The sequence below is a fragment of the Trachemys scripta genome, chromosome 9 (assembly GCF_013100865.1).
Source record: "Trachemys scripta elegans isolate TJP31775 chromosome 9, CAS_Tse_1.0, whole genome shotgun sequence".
Lineage (NCBI taxonomy): Eukaryota > Metazoa > Chordata > Testudines > Emydidae > Trachemys > Trachemys scripta.
Genome location: NC_048306.1, coordinates 103,262,097 through 103,288,378, shown reverse-complemented (window position 1 = coordinate 103,288,378; position 26,282 = coordinate 103,262,097). Strand labels below are relative to the sequence as shown.

At 45.1% G+C, this 26,282-nt stretch overlaps 2 protein-coding genes across 5 annotated transcripts in view; both read left to right on the top strand.

Annotated features, from left to right (window-relative positions):
• ACAP2 (ArfGAP with coiled-coil, ankyrin repeat and PH domains 2) overlaps positions 1-14,351 on the top strand; it is a 110,651-nt gene extending 96,300 nt beyond the window's left edge. For all 4 annotated transcript variants that reach the window (XM_034780622.1, XM_034780621.1, XM_034780623.1 and 1 more), the window contains 3 exons: positions 3,424-3,534; positions 3,808-3,869; positions 9,595-14,351. In XM_034780622.1, coding sequence (XP_034636513.1) covers positions 3,424-3,534; positions 3,808-3,869; positions 9,595-9,698 — 277 coding nt within the window. In that variant the 3' untranslated portion in view covers positions 9,699-14,351. The remainder of the gene's footprint in view (positions 1-3,423; positions 3,535-3,807; positions 3,870-9,594) is intronic.
• Positions 14,352-15,876: 1,525 nt separating this feature from the next.
• XXYLT1 (xyloside xylosyltransferase 1) overlaps positions 15,877-26,282 on the top strand; it is a 100,050-nt gene continuing 89,644 nt past the window's right edge. Inside the window, exon 1 of the mRNA XM_034781524.1 lies at positions 15,877-16,281. Coding sequence (XP_034637415.1) covers positions 15,889-16,281 — 393 coding nt within the window. The 5' untranslated portion in view covers positions 15,877-15,888. The remainder of the gene's footprint in view (positions 16,282-26,282) is intronic.

The window sequence follows — 26,282 nt, the reverse complement described above, 5'->3', positions numbered from 1 at the left end:
TTGCAAGTGCTTGTATACAAAAGCAAGAAGTCTAAACACTAAGATGGGTGAACTTGAGTGCCTGGTATTAAATTTTATTTTTTAGTAGTTTACGTTTAACACAACACTGTACTGTATTTGCTGATGCTTCTTTTTTGGGGGGGTGGGCGGTGTCTCTGCTGCTGCCTGATTGTGTACTTCTGGTTCCAAATAAGGTGTGTGGTTGACTGGTCAGTTTGTAACTCTGGGTTTCGTAACTCTGAGGTTCTGCTGTATAGGAATGATGGAGTAGGTTGCACTGATGGGGAATGGCACTATGTGTGAAAGAAAGCTGAGTCAAATATAATAAAAATCTTAAATGAATCAAACTGTACCATAGAATCTCCTGGAATTTCTATCCATAGCTTGAACAATAAGAGTATAGCAGTAGGAATATACCATGGACCACCTGACCAGTGATTGTGAAATGCTCAGGGAGGTTAGAGAGGCTACAAAAAACCCAAAACACCCCAATAATAATGGGGGATTTCAAGTATCCCAATATTGTTGAGGAGCCTGTCACCTCAGGACAGCATGCAGAGATAAAATGTCTAGACACCATTAATGACTGCTTCTTGGAGCAGCTAGTCCTGGAACTCACAAGAGGAGAGGCAATTCTTGATCTAGTCCTAAGTGGTGCACAGGATCTGGTCCAAGAGGTGAATACAGCTGAACCGCTTGGTAACAGCAACCATAATGTAATTAAACTTAATGTCATTGTAGAGGAGAAAATGCCAAAGAAACCCACCACAGTAGCATTTAACTTCAAAAAAGGGAACAACACAAAAATGAGGCGGCTCGTTAAACAGAAATTAAGGGATCACAAGCTGCATGGATTTTTTTTTAAACATCAGAGTAGAGGTGCAAACTGTATGTATATCTGGGGAAAAAAACGAGAGGAACCTCCCCCCTCTCCCCCCCAAAAGCCACCATGGCTAAACAGAGTAAAAGAGGCAGTTAGAGGCAAAGAGGTATCCTTTAAAATTGGAAGTAAAATCCTACTGAAGAAAATAAAGGAACATAAACTCTAATGATTCAAGTGTAAAAGTATAATTAGGGAGACCAAAAAAGAACTTGAAGAGCAACTAGCAAAAGACAAAAATTTAATGGCAAAAGTTTGTTTTAAGAAGATTAGAAGTAGGAAGCCCGTCAAACAATCAGTGGGACTTCCGGACGATCGAGATGCTAAAGGAGCACTCAAGGAAGATAAGGCAATTGCGAAGAAGCTAAAAAAAATTCTTCGCATTGGTCTTCACTGTAGAAAATGTGAGGGAGATTCCCACAGCTGAGACCTTTTTTAGGTGACAAATCTGGGGAGCTGTCCCAGATTGAGGTGTCAGTAGAGGACATTTTGGAATAAATTGATAAATTAAACAGTAGTGTAAGTCAAACAGATGGTATTCACACAAGAGTTCTGAAGGAACTCAAACCTGAAATTACAGAACTACTAACTTTGGTGTGTAACCTATCACTTAAATCAACCTCTGTATCAGATGACTGGCAGATAGCTAATGTAACATCAATTTTTTAAAAAGGCTCCAGAGTTGATCCTGGTAATTTCAGGTCAGTGAGTTTAACTTTAGTACCAGGCAAATTGCTTGAAAGTATAGTAAATAAAATACAGACATAGATGAAGATGATATGTGGAAGAGTCAATGCAGCTTTAGTAAAGGGAAATTATTTCTCACCGATCTCTTAAAATTCTCTGCGGGGGGGTCAGCAAACTTTGGACAAAGTGGCTATAGAGTACGTGGACTTCCAGAAAGCCTTTGACAAGGTTCCTCACCAAATGCTCTTAAACAAAGTCATAGGATAAAGCGGAAGGTCCTCTGATGGATTAGTAACTGATTAAAAGATAGGGAACAAATGGCCAGTTTTCACAGTGGGGACAGGTAAATAATGGGGGTCCCCTAATGATCTGTACTGGGACCAGTGCGTTTCAACATATTCATAAATGATCGGGAAAAGGGGGTGAATAGTGAAGTGGCAAAGTTTGTATTTGATACTAAATTACTCAAGATAGTTAACTTGTTAAGTTGACTGCAGAGAGTTACAAGAGGATCTCATTAAACTGAGTGACTGGGCAACAAAATGGCAGATGAAATTCAATGCTGATAAATGCATAGTAATGCACATTGGAAAACATAATCCCAGCTATGCATACAAAATGATGGGGTCTAGATTAGTTGTTACCACTGAAGAAAGAGAACTTGGAGTCATTGTGAATAGTTCTCTGAAAACATTTCCTCAATGTGCAGCAGCAGTCAAAAAAGCTACCAAAATGTTAGGAACCTTTGGGAAAGGGATAGATAATAGAAAATATCTTAATGCCACTATATAAATCCATGGTACTCCTATACCTTTTATAGTGTGTGCAGTTCTGGTCACCCCACCTCAAAGAAATATATTAGAATTGGAAAAAGTACAGAGAAGGGCAACAAAAATTATTAGGGATATGGAACAGCTTCCATATGAGGAAAGATTAAAAAGACTGCAACTGTTCAGTTTAGAAAAGAGGGCGTGGCATATTTGATAGAGGTCTATAAAATCATGAGTGGTATGAAGAGTGAATAAAGAAGTGTTATTTACCCTTTCTCATAACAGAAGAACCAGGGGTCACCCAATTAAATTAACAGGCTGCAGATGTAAAGCACACATAAGGAAGTACTACTTCACACAATGCACAGTCAACCTGTGGAACTCATTGCCAGGGGATGTTGTGAAGTCCAAAACTATAACAGGGTTAAAAAAAAAAACTACTAGATAACTTCATGGAGGATAGGTCCATCAGTGGCTATTAGCCAGGATGGGCAGGTATGTAGCCCCATGCTCTGGGTGTCCCTAAGCCTTTGACTGCCAGAAACTGGGAGTGGGTGACGGGATGGATCACTTGATAATTGCCTGTTCTGGTCATTCCCTCTGAAGCATCTGGCAGCAGCCACTGTCAGAAGACAGGATACTTGGCTAGATGGACCATTGGCCTAGTATCGCCCATATGGTCATTCTTAGGTTCTTGTGAGGTCTTAAAGCCTTTGGTCCTACTGAGTGTGATTGCCAAAGGGAGGAGAGACCCCTTGTAACAGTCTCCATTCCCTTAACCTGATCTGCAAGGTGCACCTCTGATATTTATCAAAAATTATTCCACAGCTCCAGTTTAGTTTTGATTAAATTAAGAAATGACTTTCTGCACTATTGAAACCTTGGCATCATTTCAGATTAATTGAGCTGATGGATTGAAGCTGTGTTGCTAGGGTTTGTGTAAAATGCACTTGGAAGGGATTTGAGATGTTCAGATTATTTTAGCTGGTTTAAACTAAACTGTATTGGATCCAGCTTGTTTGTCTGTAAAAATGTTTGATTTTTTTTTCTGGTGGAAATTATGGAATAATGCCATTTCTTTAATAGGCAAGTGTGTTTATTCCTAAAACGAGGAGCAAATCAGCATGCCACTGATGAAGAAGGAAAAGACCCTTTGAGTATAGCTGTAGAAGCTGCAAATGCGGATATCGTAACTCTGTAAGTGTGTTTAATTAGGTTGAATTTCAGATTTTTTCCTGTATTGCTATACTCTGAGTCCTGTAAGCATATAAGAAATACTTGGATGAATTTATATCAGAATGGACAAACTCAAGGCAATCCAGAGAGAGAGGGCATAGTGTTCACTGGATGAACTGAAATAAGCCCTGAAATAAGTATCTTTCATTGATGAAACTCAGAAATGCATTATAGTTTGTATTATGTTATTTTCAACATAGTCAAAATGACATTCTTGTCTTTTCCAAACCATAGGTTACGTTTGGCAAGAATGAATGAAGAAATGCGGGAATCAGAAGGACTTTATGGACAGCCAGGTCAATACTCTACTAATAACCATACTGAGATGCAGTATAAGAAATGCATTCAGGAATTTATTAGTTTACAGCTAGATGATTCATAGTTTTTGAGCAAAAGAAAATTAAAGTAGCTTCATACCACAGTGTTTTCATAAGCAACATATACATGGATGACATTTGATTGAAGTGGACAGTTGTATACTCTAAAGAGTCAAGTGCTCACAGGTTGAGGAGGGAGGGTATTTGAAATTCACAGTTGTCGTGGTACATGTTAGCACCGCTGTATGCAACTCTTTTTGCTGGTGGCCCTCCACACCATCTGCTGTGCAGCTTTCTAGTAACGTTCTGCTGAAACCCAGGCAGTGTTCAGCTGCTGCCCTCTAGCGGGATGGTTCAGCAGCAGTCGAGTTAATCTTATTATGGGATGTCTGTCTTCTCCATTAGAACCCCATTTCCTGAGGCCTACACAAGTCATACAAAATCACTATGGGCACAAACATCAAAAGAAGGGCTTCTTTTGCACTAATAATTTTTTTAAATGTTTTTTAAGTTGTACAGACATTAGACCAAACATTCATTTTTAAAGACACATTTTTGTACTATACAACTAAACCAGTACATTAGAAAAAACTGGCAGGCATTTGGTCCAATTGGTATTAAAAAGCAAAAAATCCCACTTGGCATATATGTACAAACAGCTCACGGGCAAACAACATTTACACCAAAATGTCTAAACTTGTATTTATACAAACCACTTTTATTATTGGGGACTTATTTAAACTAATGCTAAAGGAAAGCAATAATAGAAATGAAGTTGGTTGACAATTATGGTACTAGTTATTGTTAAATCTGACTTAAATGGGCACCAGCCAGGGAATTTAGCTAAAGCAAAACCATCCTGCTTCAAGGGCTCGTTCCTGCAAAGTGCTAATCACTGTGGTGTTGATCCAACAAAGAACTTAAGCTTGTGCCATTCACTTCAAAGCGACTGCTTGTGCATAAGTGCTTTGCCAGCAGATCAAACCATACACCAATATCCCATAAATACGCACATAAATCCTGCAGCTTAATCCAGTATTCAGAAACCTAGGATTATGTACCAGTATTTCATAACAGACCTCCTTAAGGATGGATTTTCAACCATAACTCTGAATTTTCTTGGAGTTGTGGTTTAAGTTAATATTAAAGGTTTTTGACATTAAACTTGGAAGAAACCACCAGTCAAAAATGATGCAGGCTCTTCTGCTGAGTAAAGGAAAGTCCATCCCCTTTTTGACTGTCCAACATTCAGCCAGTGACATTAACAACTAACAAATTGTGTGCTGTTTGATTGACAGGCTACAGGTAACAGGGAACCTCCTAACTATTTAAAAGGAAAAGGAAATTGAGAACTAAAGTTAAAGAAAAAAGAAAGAAATGACCATCTAATTTCAAGGGTGGAATGCATTTGCTTTGAGGCAAAATGCTTGAATTTGGTAGTTCTAAAGTAAAATCTTTTAATATAAATTTTGGGTAAATTAACTGGCATGCCACAGGTGCGATATAAATCAAAATTTGTATTTGTATAGTATGTAGAAAAGAGAGGGTTTTTTTGCTACTGAACGTTCCAGGGCTTGCGCTGGCTTTCGTTCATAACAAATACAGGCAAATTTTATTTACATAAAATGCATTGAATGTCTAACCTTTAACTTGAGGTGACTGAAAATGGGAAATGTCTTCCCCAGATTTGTGTTCAAAGGATTTTTAGACAAAATTTTTTCAACCAGCTGGAAAACTCAGAAAACAGAGAATTTTTTTTCATCAAAGACAATCTGAGGATTATCTATTATTTGTGTTATGGCAGCATCTCCAAGCCCCAGCTGGGATTGGAGACCCCATTGTGCTGGGCATGGTACCTACAGTGAGAATCAGTCCCTGCCCAATCTAAATCAGCAAGACTGATAAAGGGAAAATAGAAGTGCAGAGAGGGGAAGTGACTTGCCTCAAGTTATGTAGGAGGCCATTGGCAGAGCCAGTGGTAGAACTTGGGTCTTCTTTCTTGTGGTCCAGCACCTCAGTTACCGGATCATGCTGCGTCCCTGGGAATTTTGTGACCAGCAGTATTTGATTAACTCAAAATATTTACAAATTATAATTAATGATTGGAATGTTTTCAATGTTAATATGTGTTAAGCCTGGCAAATTGTCATGTGAATTTACCAGCCTGAGCACAAAATATGTTCACCTTGCCTTTACTGTGATGATGAAGGCAAGAGAGATGTATCTTAAAATGTCCTTGCCACCCTTACTCTAATAGTGCTCTACAGAGATGGTTCTGAAAAAGGTGATGGTATAATACTAGATTCTTTGATAATTTTCCTGGGATTTGGAGTTAGGTGAGGGTAAGTGTGGTGTAAGAGAGTCCTGATGTAAGCCTGGAGCGATGTGAAGTGGATACTCCTGTATTTTAAGGTATGTCTACACTGCAGTCAGAGGTGTGATTACGGCTCAGGTAGGCATACCTGCGCAAGCTTTAACGAGACTGTGTGGCTAAAAATACTAGTGAAGGCGTGGTGGCACTGGCATTAGCACGGACTGTACAAACTCGCCTGGAACCTGGCGGTACGTGTTTGTGTTGCTGGACTGCAGCGAAGATCTGTGTTGCCAAGTTTTCACTGCTATTTTTAGCCGCATTAGCTAGATTAAAGTTACTGCCGGTATGCCCACCTGAGCTGCGGTCACAGCTCCGATTGCAGTATCCACTTACCCATGATCTGAAGTAAGTGAAACCAACGATTAGTTTAGCTAAGTAGCATCAACATTTCTGATGTAAAAACATGATTGGTTTGACTGTTGATGGAACATACGCATGACTTCGCATGGTACAATGAGTCTTCCAAAATGTACTTTATGTAATGGGTATCAGCTGATTTAAACAGCTCATTCTACAAAATATGCATTGCTGGTGGTAGAAGCCATATACTCCATGGGTACTGTTCCTTATATAATGCTTGAGAATGCTTACCTCTTGGTGCTACAGAAAGTCTGTTATCAGGTGTCTGCTACCCTCTTTCCTGTCTTGTCTTAATGTTCAATGTGTGTCTCTCAACTTATTTTGCTATTGAATGGTTAAGCAGTGATATAGTATTTTTGTATTAAAAATCTGCACTTTAGCTACGTTTTGCTTGGAAAGGGGCTTTCCAGAATTCATTTTTAAACAATGTTTTAAAATAATCTTTACAAGGTTTACAGTATTAAGTATTTTCATGCAGTGTACAAACTTAAGGAACACTTTATTTTACTCATCTATTTTTGTATGCGATACTTTTTTGTTATCATCCAAAATAGCCAAAAATAGAGCCAAAAATGTATCATGCACAAACCAGTTTTTCTTGAGAGGGAACATCAAAGAACCAAATGTGTTAACTGAACTGCAGCACTAGGTCATCCATGGAATCAATTTCTACTGTGTTATTTTAATAACATGCATTAGACATGGTCAACTCTGACTTGTGTTCCTTAGTGTATATTCTCTAGATGAATGATCACGACTCCAGTTTTGTTGTATGCTTGCCTCGCCGTAGAAGTATTTAGCAGTAGCTGTTACGATCAAACACATGGTGTGTCTGTTCAGGTCTCAAAAAGTGCTTGGAGATAAACCTGAAAACGGAAAGGAATTTCAAGAGAAAGGAAGTTCCTTTTTAAAATGTGCTAGTGAAGAGTTGGGGAAGATTTCTGTATGGTTACATTTTATGTAAACCCCGCCACTATTCTCATTCTGTTCTGGCCAAGGGTCATAGAATCATAGAATATCAGGGTTGGAAGGGACCTCAGGAGGTCATCTAGTCCAACCCCCTGCTCAAAGCAGGACCAATCCCCAACTAAATTATCCCAGCCAGGGCTTTGTCAAGCCAGACCTTAAAAACCTCTCAGGATGGAGATTCCACCAACTCCCTAGGTAACCCGTTCCAGTGCTTCACCACCCTCCTAGTGAAATAGTGTTTCCTAATATCCAACCTAAACCTCCCCCACTGCAACTTGAGACCATTGCTCCTTGTTCCGTCATCTGCCATCACTAAGAACAGCCGAGCTCCATCCTCTTTGGAATCCCCTTTCAGGTAGTTGAAGGCTGCTATCACATCCCCCCTCACTCTTCTCTTCTGCAGACTAAACAAGCCCAGTTGCCTCAGCCTCTCCTCATAAGTCATGTGCTCCAGCCCCCTGAGCATTTTCGTTGTCCTCTGCTGGACTCTTTCCAATTTGTCCACATCCTTCTGTAGTGGGAGGGACCAAAACTGGACTCAATACTCCAGATGTGGCATCATCAGTGTCGAATAGAGGGGAATAATCACTTCCCTCGATCTGCTGGCAATGTCATTTCTGAGAATCTCTGTTTTCAAATGAACACAATGCTAACCACAAATTCACAGGAATGACACCAGTTTGGCACTGGAGAAATGTACATATAAAATGGCGGAAAGACATAATGACAATGTAACCTTCTACTCCCTGTCCCTTAAAGGCTCTGTAAAGTCATTTAAAACCATGCCATGTGGAAGTGAATGAAGGGGGAATATCTGCTTCCTTTCGCCAGCTAGCCAGAGGGAAGGGAGGTATCTGTTGCACACCACTGTAGTTGGTGAGAGAGGTAAACTTTTGGTTCCCCTCTTCTCTTACGTTGTGCAACATATAATGGAATTGTCAGACAGGGAACAGCAGCGTTTGGGCCCTGCATGCTCCTTTCCTGACTGGGAAGGGGCAGGTTTTGGATGGCAGCATATTCCCTGCTTCTGCAAAGCGTTCCAGCACATGAATTGGGGGGAGGGATAGCTCAGTGGTTTGAGCATTGGCCTGCTAAACCCAGGGTTGTGAGTTCAAGGCAGGGGGCTGGACTCGATGACCTTTCAAGGTCCCTTCCAGTTCTAGGAGATGGGATATCTCCATTCATTTCATTTCAATAAATTCCATGGAAAACAATGGCTGACAATTGCTTAGCTGCTAGTGTAGACAGGACAGGAAGAGAAACTTGGAACAAATCTCCTTTCCATGCTCTGCCATCTGCTATCAGCGAAATCATTTTCAGTACCCATTGAAGGGGGCTGGGTGATACTGCTGAAAAAAACATGGTCAGCAATGGGTCATTGTCTTTATGTAGAGAGACTCCCAAGTATAAGACAAAAACATGTTAAATATTGCATTTAAAAATAAAACAAAATGCCATTTTACCTATTAAAATACTAAAGCGCCAGCACTTGCAAACTTTAATTTCCTCAGTAATGTAGGAATGTGCTCTGCTCTTGTACTGTTGCTTGCTAATAATTGTTATATTATGTACTAGCTGGTTATGAAATTTTTTCTTCATCCCTTATTTCTGCCATAGATCTACTTTCAAGGGAGCCTCTGACTATTTTGTTTTTAAAATAATTTTGTGTATATGTTAAACATGTTTTTCTTTTCCATTGTTTTAAAATGCTTGCGTCTCCTTTCTAATTCTGAACTTTCCTCTGTGTGGCTGCCTTTGAGGCGCTATTTTCAGGTATAATTTGGCTTTGTTTAATTTGCTTTTATAGAATGTGCATGTTGTTAACCAGTCTCTGTCAGCTTTCATGTCACCAATCAATTTGATGCCATATATGAACAATCTGTTATACAAACATAAATGTTATGCAGTAATGGCTAGGACATTTGTGAGATGATGCGTGGTGTTAGCCATCATGATAAATATTTCAGAAATATTTTCCTAATTTTTTTTTCTTCTACCCAGGAGATGAAACTTACCAGGACATTTTTCGTGATTTTTCCCAAATGGCATCCAATAATCCAGAGAAGCTAAACCGTTTTCAGCCATCGGATTCACAGAAGTCTTGAATGTCTAAGAAGGAACCTGGTTCTTTTCTAATGCTTATAGAGCAGTGGCCTTTATTTTTTTAAACTGCTTTCATTATGCTTTTTGTTAGCTATTTGGTAGTCTGGATTGAGTGAGCACTCTAGTGTACCCTTCGGCTGGGTGGGAGGTGTAATTTGTTGCATGTGATTCAGGATGAATACTGCAGCAGCTGGAGATGGAGGTGTTTTAGCAAGGGATGCTGCTCTGGTTGGAGCGTGTTCTGTTTTGCCATGTGGAAGCAGGATTAGGTTGAGTCACACTCGAGGCTGGTGGAGGCTGGGACCGTTGCAGATCTCATAACCTGTAAGTGTGTGGGATGACCAGATCATCATTGCTTATGAGCAGTCCATAGCAGCACAATTTCCCTGTCTCCCCCATTCTGCCTGGCGGCTATAACCCTACAGCTCCCATCTCTTAAGGCCCTTTCCCTCTCCGGTCTGTTTGGATGGGAAAGCTGGTGATCACCTGCCTGAACTTCCCTTCTGTACATCTGCCCATGACACACACGATCCTCCATCCCCTCTGCCCTGGTGTGCTACTAACACAGGAAATGATGTTGTTGTTGCAGGCTCTTTCACAGCTGACCCCTTCCAACAATGCAGGCCACTAGGCCAGTGACTGCTGTCCTGTCACTGTAGGTACATGTTCTGGAGGACCAAATGTCAGAGGAGCAGCTACTTTCCTTTTTCACATTCAGACGTGCTGTGAATAAAGTTGCTTATTTGATTGATTCTCTGTGGAACTTTCCCTTAGGAGTAAATTTGATCCCCTAATGCCATCAAGTTTTGGTTTTAATGCATTCAACTGACTGACATCAAAATGAATCTCAAAAGCTGGAACTAGGGAGTAGAAAATAAATAGTGAGCCAAGCAAAGCATTAACATAGGACAGTCATACTAATGAAGGTTGCCTCTCCCACCAAGCTCTTGTCAGGTTTGTTCCCAATAAAGAAATATTGAAACACTCACAAGTGATGTAGCCATCCTACACTGGGGGCAATCAATGCTTTTTGCCAAAGCCTGCCATAATATAGTCTGTGTACTTACTTTCTAAAATAGGGCATGTAGTAGAAAACCTGGAAGTCTTACTGTACCGCTGCTCTTAAAAAAACAAACAAACAAAAAAAACAAATCTAATCTGAAATGGTATTCTGTTGGCAGCAACAAGAGCTTTTCAGGGGGCTCCACCCTGCATTCTGTCAATGTGCACATGTACACGATGCATCGAAATACAGATTTATCTATGTATTTATAGTATATAGCATATAGATAGATAATCCACACCTGAGCCCCAAAAGCATCTCAGACTTTCTTAGTTATTGGTCCTCCATTTGCTGGCACTTTGAACAGGATTTCTAGGTTGGTCTTCCAAACTACTGCAGATTTCCTGTAATCTGCCTCAACTATTAGAACAATGTGCTATACTGCTGCTAAAATTTACTTTGGAAATAAGAGAGATTTTAAAACATTTGCTTGTTACAATGCAAATACAGAAGGGGCTTTCTAAATGTATGTAAATGTGTGATTAAAATTAAGCTTTTCCAGGTATGTTACATTTCAGACAACTATTTTAAATATTTATCCTTGTGCATTAAATATCTAATCAGAAATAAAATATGTGAAAGATCTTTGATACCAGAATAAGATCTTCATGCTACAGAAAGTGTCCAATAGATTGTGGTAAATGGGTGAATTTTACAGTCTCAACATTGCTTTATTTGTAGCCTAATTACTTTAAGCAAAGTAAATTGTGCCCATTTTAACTGCATTTATTTTGGATAGTAATTTGGATAGGTTATTGCTTACAAATCAGTGTCGTAAGCTTTTTTAACAGGAATGGCTTCCTGTAGAATGGTTGCATGCTCTCTGATCTGTCATGTTAACTAGCATTCTATCTTGAGTAAAAGCTTCCACACATACAGTTGAGACGCTGTGTAAGATACGCCCAGTATAGAGTACACATTTTAGATACAGTTTTGTCTAGATGCCTTGTCTTGCATTCCAAGTAATGCTTGGTGTACAGTGAGAGTGATTGTATAGAAAAGCTGCCCCAAGCTTCAGGGCACGATCGCTGTCTTTATTCCATAGTACTGAAAGATATTGGAAGTCTCTCCTCTGAGATGCCCCATGCCATATCTCCACCTTTGTGACCACTGGCAGCATTTCCTTCCTAATCACTCAGGGCTGCTGCTGAAGCTTGCAAAAGGATTCCCTCTAAAGCACAGCTGTCTTCCTCGGTAGCTGTGTGGAGCCCCTGCTGTGTTCCCAGCTCTCCTCAGTCAGTAGCTTTTGACACTGGGTTTATGCTAAATTGTAGAATCTGCTTGGATTGTTCGTTAATGTGTATGATCTGTAGATCGTATCAGAGTGCTCTGACAGACGCCCTGGAGTCTGTAAAAACTTGGGAAGTGGTTTTGGCAGCCCAGGCTATGCAGTGTAGTTCCTTGGCCAGGTATGTATGCTGAGATGTGCAGTGTAATGTGCATTCACCAGAAGAGCATTTTTGTGATCAATAACACTGACAAAAATAGACCTGCTGTGAAGCTATCTGGTGTCTAGGAAGATCAAGTCTTCAGTTAGCAGGACGAAGGACAATTGACCCTCTGGCTTTAGAGATGGTCCTTGATGGGCAAGTCTATAACTCCTGTGCTGCTGTTTTGCTTAGTAGTATTAGGAAATTCCCACGCATGCTACGAGGTGAATCTGAATATGACTTGAGTAGTGTGCATGCAGTAAGACTCCATCATGCTTTAGTATCTGCTGAACCAGGTGCCAAGTAATGGGAAAATTTAGTTCCAGTTCATACTTTCATATATGTGTAGAATACAACTGGCCTTAATTTGTGGAGAAGGCAGCAGTATTTTCTTAACACAGTTTAAAATAAATTTATCATTATAAAATGTGAATTCCTAGTATTGGCTACCACACTGAAGGCTTTTTTTTATCTTTATCCTAGCCAGGGCCAGATGTGCAGAAAGACTTTTGGAATGAGTAAATATGGAAAAGCACAGTACATTTTAGTACACTTTTTGTTTTGACATGACTTACGTAGGTTATCTGCTGGTTAAAATGGTGGCTGTAATGTTTCATTACAATCTATACTTGTTTTTAAGGCTTCCTGTTTTCTGTTACTGTCGGTACAATGATTATCTATTCAGGTATCTCTGTACTCTGCTGAATTTTATGCTATTTGACATATTGAAATCATTATCCTTTTCCTTAAGTTTGAGTGAATCCAGTAGATGGTAGAAGTCTTGCTTTGCTTTCACTTGTGTTGCAGTTGGAACATGCACTTCAGTTCATTAATACATGGTAGAATTTAGTTTCCTCGCCTGTACAATTGGGATCTAATCTCAACTTCATTGAAATCAACGGGAGTCTTCCCATTGACTTCACTGGACTCCCCTTATGCTCTTAATGATTTATAATGGTCATGGTATGTTGGAAGATACTGTCTGTGTCTTCCACTTGTAGGGATTCATTTTCACTTGCTTTACATGTAGACAGGGCTGACGTAAACAAACCACCTCCATGTGCTATTGGTTTATCAGGAAATTCTCCATATAAAATGGAGAGTCTTCTTTGTTCTGAATCATGACTTGTACCCACAGCGTGTTTGATGTATATCAATTATTTGTAAGCATTGGTGCAAGGGATACATGAGAACTAGAAGAAGTGTAACATTTGCTAAGATGTTTTGAGTGTGTATAGACAGCTGCTGGGAAGCATGGAAATCCTGTTTTTAAACAAATGTGCATGTGAAGTATGCATTTTAATAAAATCTCTGAATGGCACAGAGGACATAAAAGGACCATTTCACAGAATTCCAAATAATGTACTAGTGCCTTGAGTCCAAGGCATGAATATTTGAACATCAAAAGGATTAGAACTGATTAAGATACTGAAAGCATTTTAAAAGCCAATTCTGAAAACATCCACTATCTATCCACTTACAGATAGGTAAAAGAATATTTTCCCCAGTTAAATACAATGCCATGGTTGATACTCCTTTGCACAGAGTTCTGCCTGACCCACACACGTCTCGTATCAATATCTGGTTTGTACAAATGGACACTTAAAACAGTCAACCAACTATGTACAGATATGATGTGGGGAGGAGATGAATGTACTTTTTATTTGCATTTCCCCCCCTTCCCCATTCTTTCTTTAGACTATTTCTTCTCTTTTCCTGTGGAAGGAGATGGTAAGAGAGGAAAATTCCCACTTGATTTTTATCTTAAGATCAGAATTTTCCCTATGTTATGATAGTAATTACTGAGGAATCAAACCATGTTTTCTCAAACTGGATGGTTATTCTGTTTGGAGTGGTAAATGACTTTCTGTATCTATCCCTGAGTACATCTGTACTAGACGGTGTTTTTGAACCATTCCAGTAGCAAATGCTTTTATTCACTTGTGATTTTTTGTTTCCTAAATGCATAATTGGAAAGAATGTATAACCAGCCCTACTTTGCATTTAATAAGTCTATAGACTTTGTATCAAAAACTTGAATGTAGTTTTATTGTAGTTTCATTGTAAATGAAGAAAAATACATTATCTTTATAGTTACTCTATGTACATTATGTAAGAACTGTAAATACTATACTTGAATAAAGACTTTGTATGCTGCAGAATCCTGGTGAAATGTGTGCATCTGTCAAGGCTTTGCCACACTCTTGGAACTAAATGTTAATACATCTTAAAGCAAGTAGCCTTCAATTGCTAGTTTGGTCGTGAGCTACACCTACCCTTGGCATATTGCATTTGTGAGTAAAAGTTCAGCAATGGCCGGTGCTGTGGCAGAGTAACGCTTCCAATCACTGCGTGGGGAAGGAGCCTCTCCTGCAGAGCTTAGGAATTTTGCAGAAGGAAACTTCAAATTCTTAGCTGCTCAAATCATCCCAGTTTGCAGTTTTTCTAAATGAAGTTTTAATTTAAAGAGCAGATTATTTCTGATGGATTTTGAAAGAAGTTGTCCAGACTAATGCAGAGGTGGAACAAGTGTTGCAGTCACTCTGAAACAAAACTGGGAAGAATCCTCCCAGACATGCTATAGATGGGGTTGGTAGTGCTGTCTATTATGCAGGTTGCCTAACTCTTCCCATTATAAGACCCTCTTTTCTGTTTAAAATTTTACCAAAATGTAACTTTGGGCTAAAATTTTCCATGCCAGGAAGCCGCAGAGATCGATTTTGCCGCCGTCCCTATAGCGGGGTAAGTCGGCTGCGATACATCGAATTCAGCTATGCTATTTGCGTATCTTAAATCGACCCCCCCCCCCCGTAGTGTAGATGTAGCCTAAGTCCGTAAGTGACTTCCTCCAGTTCACTGGTGTGACTTTCTTTAAAACATTAACATACATACAGTTCTTGAATGGGTCTTACTGTGCACTAGGCAGCATAGTATGGGGAGGAGGTGAGCAGCCTGCAGTGGTGAAAGAACAGGTCAAGGACTTTAGAAAAACTGCACAGCACAAGTCCATGGGTCCAGGTCTAATGCAGCCAAGGGTGGAGAGACAAATCCCCACATTGAGAAGTGCAAAGCTAAGCATCTCTGCTGGTATCTTCTGGACTGAGCATGGAGGCCCGTGCCGTAGACAAAAAGATTAACCTCAATACTCTAGACAGAAGCCCCTGGAGCCCCATAAGCTGGGGTCCCTGAACTCTGGGCACTCCTTTACAAAACTTTTCTTAACCAGGACATAATCTACTGGCTCGTAGTCTCGAATCAGAATTGATAATCCCTCGTGCAGGCGGAGGCCAGGGGCAGTGGGAGGGACCGACCCGCCCGCTTTACCGTGTCAAGCCCTGGCCAGACCCGGCACGGACCGGACCGGACCGGACCCGGCAGCGGCGTTTTTCTTACCCCGCCTCTGCCTTTGTCCGGCGCACGAGGCGAGCTCTGGCGAGCTCTCCCCGCGCGGGGGCCGAGCGCTGCGGGCTGCGGCTGCGGCTCCGCCCGGCCCCACGTGGCTCGGAGGCGGGGCCGCTCCCCCCGCAGCCCGGCCCCTGCGCGCCGCCATGGCCCGGCTGGGCGCCCTGCGCCCCCCGCCCTGCGCGCTGCTGCTGCTGGCCGCCGCGCTGGGCGTCTGCGCCTTCTACTACCTGGGCGCGGGGCGCGAGACCTTCTCCAGCGCCACGCGCCGCNGCAGCCCGGCCCCTGCGCGCCGCTATGGCCCGGCTGGGCGCCCTGCGCCCCCCGCCCTGCGCGCTGCTGCTGCTGGCCGCCGCGCTGGGCGTCTGCGCCTTCTACTACCTGGGCGCGGGGCGCGAGACCTTCTCCAGCGCCACGCGCCGCCTGCGCGCCACGCGCAGCCCGGGCCCCGCGCGCCCGGCCCCGCGCCCGGCCCCGCGCCGCTTCCACCTGCTGCTGATGTTCACCAAGGCGGCGCGCAGCCCGGCGCTGCAGGCCCGGGGCCAGGCTGCGCTGCGCTCCCTGCTGCGCCACGCGAGCTTCGAGCCCGGCCAGGTGCTGCACCTGCACTTCGTGAGCGAGCCGCCCAGCCGCGAGATCGCCCGGGGGCTGCTGCGCCCGCTGCTGCCGGGACTCCCCTTCCAGTGCCAGGTAGGGCCGGGGGCGCGGGGGTGCCCTGGGCGGGGGGCGAGGCCTGGGCCGGTCCATGGCACCTGTACGCCAGGAGCACTTAGTCCCGGTTGTTTGCCGGTGCTGCACGCCCACTAACGAGACCTTGCCCATAGACGACGAGTCGTCTCCCGAGTCCCAGCCGGGGAGCGGGTGGGTCAGGCAGAGCAGGAGGGCGCCTGTCCCTTGGCTTTTTATTCATGTAACTCAGGAATTTCATGTTATCCTTATAAACCTTGATTCTCCTTTTTTAACTCCTGTAGCACGCTGGTCTCATGTGGCAGTGAGTTCCACAAGTTAATTCTGTGCCATTGAAAGCATTTGATTTGAGTTTTAAATATGTTGCCTTTTAGTTTCCTTGGGCGGCCTGTAGGTGCTGCTTCCCTTATTGAAATACTAGCAACAGGGGAACCTTTCCGCCAGCTTCAGGCCCCTCCTGGATTGCATCTAATGCCTGGCCCTCCCCGCAGCGATCGGAAGGACTCCTGGGGCTGTTAGGAGGGCCTGGCAGTCTGGCCTGAGGCTTTCTCGCACTGTGGTTGCTGGGCCCTGTCTGTGCTGGTGAACTGGTGGCGCAGCCCGCAGCGAGCCTGTGACGCACCGTGTGTCCACGCTCAAACGTGCTCCCCGCAGCGCATGGGATCGCCCCAGGACGTGGACCAGACTCGCTCTGAGCAGGCCCAGCCACCAGGCAGGCTCCTCTCTGCCTGATCCAGTGCCAGTGGGGCCTGGCTGCGGGTGACACATCCCCAGCCGTGCAAACGTGCCTCTTCCTGCCAACTCACACACCTGGGCACTGCTTCCCATGCCTGGCCGCACAGGCCTCACGCTGGCCGGAAGCCCCTGCCTGCGCCAGCAGCGCCGCACACATCATCTCTTCTGAGACCCGTCTGATTCCTCCGCCGGTGGGGTTGCTGCCTGTTCTCCCATTGCTTGGGTTCATTGTAGCTTTGACCAGCAGCTCTGGGGCTGGCTCTGGCCTGCCTAAGGGGGGGACCATGCAGATGGGAGGATGTGGAAGAGGGAAGCTGGGAGGACTCGGCATAGGAATGCACACATGTGAATGGGAACTCGGGTCTCACCCTCATGTTCCGTCACTGCTGCTCCTAGCCCAGGTCTCGGGCAGTCGGTCCCTCCAGCCTCCAGTGGTAGCCTGACCGACAGCATTGAAAATCACTGCGAGGGGGGCACGGCTATCTTTGTGTCACAAGCTCGGAGCCGTGGCTCTCGGGCTCCTACAGAGGCTGACGGAGCATCCTGTCCTGTCCCGCCGGCTCGCACCTTGCTACAGCTGCCTCCGAGTGGGGGCAGTGCCTGACTGTGGCTTGTCCAGTGCTGTGTCCTGAACCTCTCCTGCGAGCAGAGAGCTGACCGTTCAGCTGGCCTCTCTGCGGGGAGAAGGGCCAGGAGCGGGGCTGGCACCGGGGAATCCTGGCATTCACCCAGTCCTGAGGCAGAGTTCCCTGGTCTTCGAAAAGCCACCCTGCCGGTAACTGGGGGAAGTGCCCAGAGGCGGTGTGGATGCAGGAGAGTTGTGCGCACTGGAGCCCCTGGCAACATGGCTACTGCGGAGACGCTGCACAGCGGGGGCTCTGTTCTTTACTATAGTTTCAACCAGTTTGCCTGGTACTGAAGTTAGGCGTACCAGCCTGTAATTGGAGTCTTTTTAAAAATCAGTGTCACATTAGTTACCCTCCAGTCATCCTGCACAGAGGCTGATTTAAGTGATAGGTTACATACCACAGTTAAGTATCAGGGGGTAGCCGTGTTAGTCTGTATCTACAAAAACAACAAGGAGTCTGGTGGCACCTTCAATACTAACAGATTTATTTGGGCATAAGCCTTGTTGTTTTTATACCACAGTTAGTAGTTCTGCAGTTTTATGTTTGAGTTCCTTTAGAACTCTTGGGTGAATGCCATCTGTCCCTACTTGTTACTGTTCAATTTATCAGTTTGTTCCAAAACCTCCTCTATTGACACTTCAATCTGGGACAGTTCCTCAGACTTGTCTCCTAAAATGAAAGGCTCAGGGTATGTCTATACTACAAAATTAGGTCGAATTTATAGAAGCCGGTTTTATAGAAATCAGTTGTATACAGCCGATTGTGTGTGTCCCCACATAAAATGCTCTAAGCGCATTAAGTCGGCGGCCCACGTCCACAGTACCGAGGCTAGCGTTGACTTCCGGAGCGTTGCACTGTGGGTAGCTATCCCACAGTTCCCGCAGTCTCCGCCGCCCATTGGAATTCTGGGTTGAGATCCCAATGCCTGATGATGCAAAACAGTGTCGCGGGGGGTTCTGGGTACATGTCGTCAGGCACCTCCCCCTCCGTCAGAGCAACGTCAGACAATCGATTCGCGCCTTTTTACCTGGGTTACCTGTGCAGACAACATACCACGCCAAGCATGGAGCCCGCTCAGCTCAGCTCAGCTCACCGTCACCATATGTCATGTGGGTGCCGGCAGACGTGGTACTGCATTGCTACACAGCAGCAGCTAATTGCCTTTTGGCAGTAGACGGTGCAGTATGACTGGTAGCCTTCATCGGTGATCTGAGTGCTGGCAGATGTGGGGCTGGCAGACTTGGGGCTGCATTGCAAACAGCAGCAGCCCCTTGCCTTTTGGTAGAAGATGGTATATTACGACAGGTATCCATCGTCATCGTACTGCAGTGGCTGTCAATCATGGGCACCTGGGCAGACATGCTCAGTCCTATCGAACAGTCTCGACGATGATGGCTATCGGTCGTAGTATGCTATTTTCTGCCAAGTGCCCAGTATTTTCTGCCAAGCACCCAGAAGATGCCGAGGGCTATCAGTCATACTGCACCATCGTCTGCCAGCTTAAGATGTAAAAAATAGATTTGTTCTGTATTCATTTGCTTCCCCCTCCCTCCGTGAAATCAACGGCCTGCTAAACCCAGGGTTTTGAGTTCAATCTTTGGGGGGGGCCATTCTGTGTGACAGTTGTTTGTGTTTCTCCATGATGCACAGCCACCTTTGTTGATTTTAATTCCCTGTACCTGTACGCAATGTCGTCACTCGCCCCTCCCTCCGTCCGTCAGATACTAGTTTCGCGCCTTTTTTCAGACCAGGCGCCATAGCACTGGGATCATGGAGCCCGCTCAGATCACCGCGGCAATTATGAGCACTATGAACACCACGCGCATTGTCCTGGAGTATATGCAGAGCCTGGACATGCCAAAGCAAAACCAGGACCAGCCGAGGAGGTGATTGCAGCACGGCGATGAGAGTGATGAGGAAATTGATATGGACATAGACCTCTCACAAGGCACAGGCCCCAGCAATGTGCAAATCATGGTGTTACTGGGGCAGGTTCATGCCGTGGAACGCCAATTCTGGGCCTGGGAAACAAGCACAGACTCGTGGGACCGCATTGTGCTGCAGGTGTGGGACGATTCCCAATGGCTACGAAACTTTCGCATGCGTAAGGGCACTTTCATGGAACTTTGTGACTTGCTTTCCCCTGCCCTGAATTGCCAGAATACCAGGATGAGAGCAGCCCTCACAGTTGAGAAGCGAGTGGCGATAGCCCTGTGGAAGCTTGCAACGCCAGATAGCTACCGGTCAGTCGGGAATCAATTTGGAGTGGGCAAATCTATTTTGGGGGGCTACAGTGATCCAAGTTGCCAGGGCAATGAAAGACCTGGTGATATCAAGGGTAGTGACTCTGGGAAACGTGCAGGCCATAGTGGATGGCTTTGCTGCAATGGGATTCCCAAACTGTGGTGGGGCGATAGACGGAACCCATATCCCTATCTTGGCACTGGAGCACCAAGCCACCGAGTACATAAACCGCAAGGGGTACTTTTCAATGCTGCTGCAAGCCCTGGTGGATCACAAGGAACGTTTCACCAACATCAACGTGGGATGGCCGGGAAAGGTACATGTTGCTCGCGTCTTCAGGCACTATGGTCTGTTTCGAAAGCTGGAGGAAGGGACTTTCTTCCCAGACCAGAAAATAACCGTTGGGGATGTTGAAATGCCTATCGTGATCCTTGGGGACCCAGCCTACTCCTTAATGCCATGGCTCATGAAGCCATACACAGGCAGCCTGGACAGTAGTCAGGATCTGTTCTACTACAGGCTGAGCAAGTGCCGAATGGTGGTGGAATGTGCATTTGGACGTTTAAAAGCGCGCTGGCGCAGCTTACTGACTCGCTCAGACCTCAGCGAAAAGAATATCCCCATTGTTATTGCTTGCTGTGCGCTCCACAATATCTGTGAGAGTAAGGGGGAGACATTTATGGTGGGGTGGGAGGTTGAGGCAAATCGCCTGGCCGCTGATTACGCGCAGCCAGACACCAGGGCGGTTAGAAGAGCACAGCAGGGCGCAGTGCGCATCAGAGAAGCTTTGAAAACGAGTTTTGTGACTGGCCAGGCTACGGTGTGAAACTTCTGTTTGTTTCTCCTTGATGAACCCTCCGCCCCACCCCCACCCCCCAGTTCACTCTACTTCCCTGTAAACACGCTTGTTTTTAAACCATGTGTAATATTTACAAAGGTACACTCACCAGAGGTCCCCGGTGTGCCCTCATGGTCTGGGAGCACGCCTTGGGTGAGTTCGGGGGTTACTGGCTCCAGGTCACTCTGGGCAAATCAAATCGGTTTCTCTGCTTCCTTGCTGCTGTGAGCTATCTACATTATCTTCATCCTCATCTTCCTTGTACCCCAAACCAGCTTCCCCGTGTGTTTCTCCAGTGAAGGAGTCATAGCACACGGTTGGGGTAGTGGTGGCTGCACCCCTTAGCATGGCATGCAGCTCCGCATAGAAGCGGCATGTTTGCGGCTCTGCCCCGGACCTTCCGTTTGTGGTAGGCTTGCCTTAGCCCCTTAATTTTCACGCGGCATTGCTGTGCGTCCCTGTTATGGCCTCTGTCCTTCATGGCCTTGGAGACCTTTTCTAATATTTTGCCATTTCGTTTACTGCTACGGAGTTCAGCTAGCACTGATTCATCTCCCCATATGGCGAGCAGATCCTGTACCTCCCGTTCGGTCCATGATGGAGCTCTTTTGCGATCCTGGGACTCCATCACGGTTACCTGTGCTGATGAGCTCTGCGTGGTCACATGTGCTCTCCACGCTGGGCAAACAGAAAATGAAATTCAAACGTTTGCGGGGCTTTTTCTGTCTACCTGGTCAGTGCATCTGAGTTGAGAGCGCTGTCCAGAGCGGTCACAATGAAGCACCGTGGGATAGCTCCCGGAGGCCAATAACGTCGAATTCCGTCCACACTACCCCAATTCCGACCTGCTAAGGCCGATTTTATCGCTAATCCCCTCGTCGGAGGTGGAGTAAAGAAACCGGTTTAAAGGGCCCTTTAAGTTGAAAGAAAGGGCTTCGTCGTGTGAACGTGTCCAGGCTTAATTCAATGTAACGCTGCTAAAGTTGACCAAAACTCGTAGTGTAGACCAGGCCTAAGGTGTGGGAATCTCCCTCACATCCTCTGCAGCGAATACAGATGCAAAGAATTCATTAGCTTTTCTGCAGTGGCCTCAAGAGACTTGTGCTCTGTCCCAGTTCCAAGTGCTCCTCATAACGCAGTCCCCGCTCTGACAAGCTGGTCCAGCTCATTCCACCACCAGTCCGTACAGCTACCCCGGCCCAGGGCATGCAGCTGATTCCCAGTGGCGCTGCCAGCTCCCGGGGCAGAGGCAGTGCACTGGCACGGTCTGTAACTCTGGGTTTCAGAGGTGTGAGCTAAGGGGGCCCCAGGGCCCGTCGGGCTCTTCCAGAACGTTGACAAGCGCTGCTGAGTGTCGGAGGGCGGCGCTCAGCGCTGCCTGGGGATCAGGCCCCTCCGGCTGATGGGTGAATTCGAGCGGGGAGGGGCAAATGTAAATGAGAACGGGCCTGAGTTTCCTATTTTGCTCACTGGAGGGTGAATGTGCTGCTGACTCTGGGACTCGATCACAGCGTGTAAGGCTCTTCCGGGGAGAAAACACACGCTCCTGAAGGGCTCTTGGATCTGGCGGAGAAAGGCAGAACTAGAACCAAGGGCTGGAAGCTGAAGCCAGCCAAATGCAAATGAGTAATCAGGCACAGTGACGGTGATTAGCCATTGGAACAAACTCCCCAGGGAAGTGGTGGATTCTCCATCTCTCTGTGTCTTCAGACCCAGGCTGGAGCCTTTCTGGAAGATGCTTTAGCCGCACACAAGTTACTGGGCTCAGAGCAGGGGTGGCTGGGGCATGCGATGGCCTGTGCTGCACAGGAGGTCAGACTAAGGTCTGTTCTGGCCGTACGCTCTGAGAGTCAGAACGTGGCTCGCTGTGGAATGGGCACAGGGGAGAAGGACAAACGTAAATGCGCAGAGATTCCAGGAAGCTGCTGTTTCTCTCCGTCCGTCACTTTAATTGGAAGGTGTAAAATGTATTTGAACAGTGGGGAATGCGCCTCTTTCTAATGAAATTAGAACGGAGCTGGTGAGACGTCATTCATTCCTCTGATATTCTGAAAGCAAGATCCTCTTCTTTGCCGACGCTTTCGGCTGAATAATTCATCGTTGAATAACCTGTGATCAAAGAACGCTGGTAGGAAACAACTACAGTTTGTTAAACCATTTTCTGTCTTGTTGGCTGGTGGCCCTGGGAACTATAGATAGCTTTCAACCTTCTCTGGCTGCTGAAAACACTGTGCAGAGGGTAGAGGGGGATGCTGCATACAGAGCCATCCGTCTGGACTCTGCTGGCCTGGCTGGGTTCATGGGTATGGAAAAGAGAGACTGCCGGGGAGTGTGTACCTGATACCTGGGAATCCTGCAAACCCACTTGCTCCTCAAAGCGCCAAAAGCAGCTGATTTCCCCTGTGGCTGTGGGCAAGTCGCCTGTGCAGTGCGGCAGCCCCTGTCCTTGGACAATGGGGTGAGTTCCCCTCCTCCCAGGCCGGGGTGCTGAGATCCTTATTGAGTCACAGGTTGCAGGGCCAGCAAAGGACCATTGTCATCATCTGAGCTTCTGCACAGCACAGGCCAGAGAACTGCCCCACAGTAATGCTTAGATCGGAGCATTCAGAAAAAATGCAGGGTTCGTTTCATAGAAATCATAGAATTGTAGGATTGGAAGGGACCGCGAGAGGTCATCGAGTCCAGTCATAGAAGCATAGAATCTCAGGGTTGGAAGAGACCTCAGGAGGTATCTAGTCCAACCCCCTGCTCAAAGCAGGACCAATCCCAACTAAATCATCCCAGCCAGGGCTCTGTCAAGCCTGACCTTAAAAACCTCCAAGGAAGCCTGCACTCCAGGCAGAACTAAATATTCCCTATCCGGCCCTCCATACAATTTTGCAACCCCAACGTGGCCCTCGGGCCAAAAAGTTTGCCTACCCCTGTTCTAGACCATACTTGACAGGTGTTTGTCTAACCTCTTAAAAATCTCCAATGACGGAGATTCCACAACCTCCCTTGGCAATTTATTCCAATGCTTAACCACCCTGACAGTTAGGAAGTTTTTCCTAATGTTCAACCTAAACCTCCCTTGCTGCAGTTTAAGCCCATTGCTTCTTGACCTATCCTCACAGTTTAACGAGAACAATTTTTCACCCTCCTCTTTGTAACAACCTTTTATGCACTTGAAAACTGTTCTCATATCCCCCTCGGTCTTCTCTTTTCCAGACTAAACAAATCCAGTTTTTTCAATCTTCCCTCATAGGTCATGTTTTCTAGACCTTTAATCATTTTTGTTGCTCTTCTCTGGACTTTCTCCAGTTTGTCTACATCTTTCCTGAAATGTGGCTCCCAGAACTGGACACAATACTCCAGCTGAGGCCTTATCAGTGCGGAGTAGATTGGAAGAATTACTTCTCGTGTTTTGCGAACAACACTCCAGCTCTCAGAATGATGATTGCTTTCTTTTGCAGCAGTGTTACACTGTTGACTCATCTTTAGCTTGTGGTCCACTATGACTCCCAGATCCCTTTCCACAGTTCTCCTTCCTAGACAGTTATTTCCTATTTTGTATGTGTGCAACTGATTGTTCCCTCCTAAGTGGAGTACTTTGCATCTCTCCTTATTGAATTTCATCCTATTTCTCCAGTTTGTCCAGATCATTTTTAATTTTAATCCTATCCTCCAAAGCACTTGCAACCCCTCCCAGCTTGGTACCGCCCGCAAACTTTATAAGTGTTCTTTCTATGTCATTATCTAAATCATTGTTGAAGATATTGAACAGTACCGGACCCAGAACCGATCCCTGCAGGACCCCACTCGTTATGACCTTCCAGCTTGACTGTGAACCACTGATAACTATTCTCTGAGAACTGTTTTCCAACCAGTTACGCACCCACCATATAGTAGCTCCATCTAGGTTACATTTCCCTAGTTTGGTTGTGAGAAGGTCATGCGAGACAGTATCAGAAACTTTACTAAAGTCAAGATACACCACATCTACCGCTTCCCCCCATCCACAAGGCTTGTTACCCTGTCAAACAAAGCTATCAGGTTGGTTTGACACGATTTGTTCTTGACAAATCCGTGCTGACTGTTACTTACCACCTTATTATCGTCTAGATGTTTGTAGATTGATTGCTTAATTATGTCCTCCATTATCTTTCCAAGCAGTAAAGTTAAGATGACTGGTCTGTAATTCCCCAGGTTGTCCTTATTTCCTTTTTTATAGATGGGCACTAGATTTGCCCTTTTCCAGTCCTCTGGAATCTCTCCCGTCTCCCATGACTTTCAAAGATAATCACTACTGGCTCAGCTATCTCCTCAGTCAGCTCCTGGAGTATTCTAGGATGCATTTCCTCAGGCCCTGGGGACTTGAAGACATCTAACTTCTCCAAGTAATTTTTAACTCGTTCTTTCCCTATTTTAGCCCCTGAATCTACCTCATTTTCACTGCTGTTTGCTATGTTTAGGCGTCCAATCACCGCCAACCTTCTTGGTGAAAACCAAAACAAAGAAGGCATTTAGCACTTCTGCCATTTCCACATTTTTTGTTATTGTCGTTCCCACCTCCTTGAGTAAACATTTAAACATTGTCAGTGATGGACGATCCACCATGACCCCTTGGTAAATTGTTCCAATGGCTAATTACTCTCACTTTTAGAAATTTATGCTTTATTTCCAATCTGAATTTGTCTAGCTTCAACTTCCAGCCATTGAATCATGTTTGACCTTTCTCTGCTAGATTGAAGAGCCTGTTATCAAATATTAGTTCCCCATGTAGATACCTCATAGACTGTGATCAAGTCACCCCTTAACCTTCTCTTTGTTAAGCTAAATAGATTGAGCTCCTTGAGTCTGTCACTGGCAGTATGTGTTCTAATCCTCTGATCACTGTTGTGGCTCTTCTCTGAGCATAAACTCTGGCAAATGAAGTGTAAAAATATAATTCGGAAGGCCAAAAAAGAATTTGAAGAACAGCTAGCCAAAGACTCCAAAAGTAATAGCAAAAAAAATTTTAAGTACATCAGAAGCAGGAAGCCTGCTAAACAACTAGTGGGGCCACTGGACGATCGAAATGCTAAAGGAGCACTCAAGGACGATTAGGCCATTGCGAAGAAACTAAATGATTTCTTTGCATCGGTCTTCACGGCTGAGGATGTGAGGGAGATTCCCAAACCTGAGCCATTCTTTTTAGGTGACAAATCTGAGGAACTGTCCCAGATTGAGGTGTCATTAGAGGAGGTTTTGGAACAAATTGATAAACTAAACAGTAATAAGTCACCAGGACCAGATGATATTCACCCAAGAGTTCTGAAGGAACTCAAATGTGAAATTGCAGGACTACTAATGGTAGTCTGTAACCTATCATTTTAAATCCGCTTCTGTTCCAAATGACTGGAGGATAGCAAATGTGACACCAATTTTTAAAAAGGGTCCAGAGGTGACCCTGGCAATTACAGGCCAGTAAGCCTGACTTCAGTACCAGGCAAACTGGTTGAAACTATAGTAAAGAAGAGAATTGTCAGACACATAGACGAACATAATTTGTTGGGGAAGAGTCACAATGGTTTTTGTAA